The sequence below is a fragment of the Triticum aestivum genome, chromosome 6A (assembly GCF_018294505.1).
Source record: "Triticum aestivum cultivar Chinese Spring chromosome 6A, IWGSC CS RefSeq v2.1, whole genome shotgun sequence".
In the NCBI taxonomy this organism is placed as follows: Eukaryota; Viridiplantae; Streptophyta; class Magnoliopsida; order Poales; family Poaceae; genus Triticum; species Triticum aestivum.
Window position 1 is genome coordinate 2,819,693 of NC_057809.1, and position 4,236 is coordinate 2,823,928.

A 4,236-nucleotide genomic window follows, 5' to 3' on the forward strand; every position below is an offset into this window, starting at 1 on the left:
ACCGCATGAACTTCATGCTGACTTTTTTTTGTCCGTCGGCATATATCACTTGGTGAAATATGTGTTCACGAAATATTTTCTTAGCATGCAACACAGAAACATAAAAGGAGGCCTGACACTTACGCAACACCAACAGAGACTACATAAATTCCAAATGAAGAAGCTGATTTCCTAAAAAAAGGACTTTCAGGTCGGGATGAAGCAACTTGGCAGAATATACTTCAGCAGAACTTGTTGTGTGCATTGGATGAAGTAGAGAGCATGGCCCGTGGGTGTACTCTCCTTTTCAAGGAGAGAATAAAACTACCAGGCAAAATTATTTGTGAACAAAAATACTATCTTATTCGCATCGCTACTTAGTAGGAAGTCGCTTTCTGCAGCACAAAATGATGCCATACACTGCTTACAACTCACAGATTTTACAACAGGTTATCATTGGATGCAAAATGATTACATTTCTGCTTCTGAATCCTAGGCCTCTTGTAGTTGTACCCCAAAGGCCTTACGGATTTCAGCAATGATGTGGCCAGACACATCGGGACCAAACATCCTAGGCAAATTTGCAGTTAGGTCGACCTCGATTGATTTCGATCTTACAGCTTGGTCCCTTTTGATCATGATCTCCCTCTCGGCCTCTTCCATTTCGGAGGTGTCACGAGCACAACTATGAAGCCAGATTTGAAGAACCTCCTTCACAGCTGATGCCAGATGACCACACACTATCTCTTCCAAGGTACCCTCCCCTCCTTGCCCGCAATCGATGGTGACCGACACCGCTGTTGGAGAACATGCACTGCACACAAAGAGCGATGGCGACCGGTATGGACGGGTTTGTGGCAATTCTTCGATCTTCTCACGTTGCTTGTCCAAGTGAGTATGTTCATAGTACTTTTGGAGGTACTCCGGGTGGAGCGCGAGGTCTTTCCGTGGGAGCAGATCAAGAATCACAACCATTGAAGTTGGGCTGCCTTGTATGAACTCCATGAGGAAATGTGGTGCATCCGTCAAGGCATTTAGGAAAATAAGGACCGACGTAATGTCGATTGCGCCATTTGGGACTTTGCAGTGAAGTGACGAGTGCAGCATGAAATCAATCTGTAGACAAGAAATTATAACATTTAAAGCGTACAAATTTTTCTCATAACTTGGATTATAGATCTTTGTTTGTATGGTTGTCAAAATGGGGGAAATATAGTGGTTTTCTGAGCTCCTATGTAGGCACACTCGCTATCCGTACTGTCCATCCATGTGCTGAATTTTTTGGATCCACGGAAGTATTTTTTAATAGACCCGTGGGAGTTGTGGTGTAAACTTAGTTGCAGACATGTGTTGTGCAGTCGTGCTATTGGTTGCTAATTTTGGGCTGGCCACAGCACACCAAAATATGTTTTTGCAGTTTAATTTGAATTACAAAAATATCTTATATTTTAGTAGAGGGGTAGTAGTTTTCTTTTTTGAAATGGAAGATGTACCCTCGACCTCTACATCTGCGCAATGCATGTAGCCATTTTATTAATTATTCATAAAGCCCTTACAAGGTAATACATCAGTAGTCTGAAGTCACTATCTTAGCAACACCTGTCGTTACTCCTATCCCCGTGAAGAAGGAGTGCCGAATGTCCGAGCCTAATACCAAACAGATATCGCACCAACACCGAACATCTAATGTCGGATGCCCCATCCAAACTACAATACCTGGACTAGGTTACACACCGGTTCGGTGCACTTTCAGTGGACACCACATGCGCACGCTGCAAGGGCCATCACCTCCATCCATCGATCCATCCTCAGATCAGATACTGACGCATCGACCTTCCAGTCCTCTCTACCATCGATGCCACCACGACGCAAGACAGCGTCGTCCTCCTGCACGAGTCCATCGCCACTCATCGGACGCCGAGTCTTCACTGCGCCACGCCGCCAAAATCCACCGCCATCGATGTGCAGGATGAAGCACCGCTCCACCACCTACCAACGCCCAACCACCAAGCCGTCCACACGTCCGTCCAGCCGATGAATGTCTCCACAGATGATGCCCCCGCGAGGGTGACGACTAAAACATCGCCATAATCCGGTCTAGGAGATCCCTCAACGCCTCCAACGATGGGTACAACGCCCACGGCCGCCGCCGTCAATGGTAGGCTCCTCCAGTTATGAGGTTTCCCCTAGAAACAATGGAGTGAGCGACGCCCTCACCATCGCCTCCAACGAGGAAAACAACACCCACGGGCGCCGCCGACGATGGTGGCATCCTCACCCACTTCAACAACTAGGCCACCATCTCCTCCTCCACTTGACCGTCGCTGGAAAGCCACCGCGAGGCAACACCCATCGACCAGATCCCTTTGGACCGATGATGAAAATAGCCAAAGGTAGACGAGGTCACATTGCTGCGTGACCGGCGCCATGGCCACACACACACGTCATCTCGAGGCACCCGCTCAAGATCCACCATCACAGCCATGCCTCCAAGCCGCGACGGAGGGACGCCCCGCCACCGCCATCATCCCCCCGCACGGGCTTTGCCCAGTCGGGATCCGGTGGCGGCGGGAGGGGAGGCAGAGGGGAGGGGAGAGGAGGCGGATGGGATCTGGAGGGGAGAGATCTGAGGTAGTAGTAGACAACAACTACACACGTGAGAGTGAGAAAGAAAGGTTGCATAGTAAACTGAAGACAAAGAAGCAGTATGAGAATATGAGACACAAGAGAGGAAAAGACAGAGAGAAAATCCAAATTGAGTGTTTGGTCTGTGTAACAAAATATGTTCAGAGCTATCGATCTATCGATCTATCGATCTATCTAAAGACCAAAGTCTTTTCGAAACATTCTAAAGACTGAAGTAGATTGGAATTGGACAGTGGTGAGGAGTGTACCTACATGAGTCTCATCTACCACTTTCCCTTTGTATAAGTGTGCCTGGTCACCTTGATAACTCTATTCTCCCTTCGTTTCTAAATATAAGTTTTTAGAGATTTCAATATAAGCTACATACAGAGCAAAATGAATAAACCTGCACTCTAAAGTATGTCTATATATACCCGTATGTAGTCCATATTAAAATCTCTCAAAATACATATATTTAAAAACAGAGGGAGTAAGATGTGTTGTTCTTCAGCGAGCTACTAATTCCTGGTAACTTCAGTTCAGGCGTGATGAGTTTTGTCCACGAGGAATGGGGGGATATTGCAGTAGGAACGGGGATGTAATGGAGAGAGAAAGTACCGACGAGGCAGGCTCGCCTCGGCGCACGTCCAGCGTGCCGACGGCGGTCCCAGCGCTGTTCCGGAAGTCGGCTACGTCGACGGGCACAGCCGACGGCAGCAGCGGCACGGCTGCTGCCGCCTCGGCTGCCAGCGCTCGCGCTACCTCCCGGTGCGCCAGCGACGGCAGCGTTACCTGCTGCTGCTCCAGCGGCATGCGCGCGCGCACGGTGGTGCCCGACCTTCTGCCCCTGAGAGGCGGAGCCGCGCCACGGCCGAGGCGGGAGATGGTAGGGAGCGTGGGCGCAGCCACAGAGAGAGGGGTCGCCGGCCGGAGCATGGCACTCTCCACTGCGTAGACAAGGAGATGCCAAATACGGTTATCAATCCACGCCGAGCAGATGGCAGCTTAAAATCACATCACATGTGATGCCGGAAGAATGGCCAGCTGACACCCCGTGAAGGCAAGGTACTCATGATTCCTGACGTGAACGTGCTGCTGCCAGGCGGGCGAAAACACCTCGTGAATACGAGTGCTACTCCTGTACAAACACGTAGCTTCAGTATGCGGCAAATTTAACAAATTTGACCTGTATACGAAATCAAATCATAAAATGAACTGCCTGTAAAACTATTTTACGTGGGTGACCTTTTTGTGTGACGCCTGACACGAAGGCGTCACAGTACACTGTGCAACGCCTCACAGATAAACACTATACGCCTGGCCAGCGTTGCACCCCAGACCGCCTAAAAATTGCTAAGTCATTGTGCAGCGCCTGAGAGCTAGGCGCTGCACTGTATAGTGTGGTGCCTAGCTCTCAGGCGCTGCACTACAAAATGAAGCAATCACTAGTGCAACGCCTAGAAGCTAGGCGCTACACTGTATAGTGTGGCGTCTAGCTCTCAGGCACTGCACACCGACTTAGTAATTTCCGGATCACACGGGTGCGACGCTGACCAGGCGTGTAGCGCCTATCTATGAGGCGTTGCACAGTGTAGTGTGGCGCCTTCGTGTCGGACGTCACACAAAAAGATC

At 49.7% G+C, this 4,236-nt stretch overlaps 1 protein-coding gene across 1 annotated transcript; it reads right to left on the reverse strand.

The window, feature by feature from the left end:
* Positions 1-319: 319 nt before the first annotated feature.
* Positions 320-3,658, reverse strand: LOC123129900 (red chlorophyll catabolite reductase). Its single transcript, XM_044549874.1, has 2 exons — positions 3,223-3,658; positions 320-1,095 (listed from the first exon to the last, which is right to left on the reverse strand). The coding sequence occupies exons 1-2, from the start codon at positions 3,538-3,540 to the stop codon at positions 472-474; spliced, it is 942 nt and encodes a 313-aa protein (XP_044405809.1). The 5' UTR covers positions 3,541-3,658; the 3' UTR covers positions 320-471.
* Positions 3,659-4,236: the final 578 nt, after the last annotated feature.

Excerpts from the sequence above, each read along its gene's own strand:
- LOC123129900 (XM_044549874.1), bottom strand. The coding sequence starts at position 3,540 with ATGCTCCGGCCGGCGACCCCTCTCTCTGTGGCTGCGCCCACGCTCCCT. Across the intron at positions 1,096-3,222 it reads GAGGCGAGCCTGCCTCGTCG|ATTGATTTCATGCTGCACTC; the intron begins GTACTTTCTCTC and ends TCTTGTCTACAG.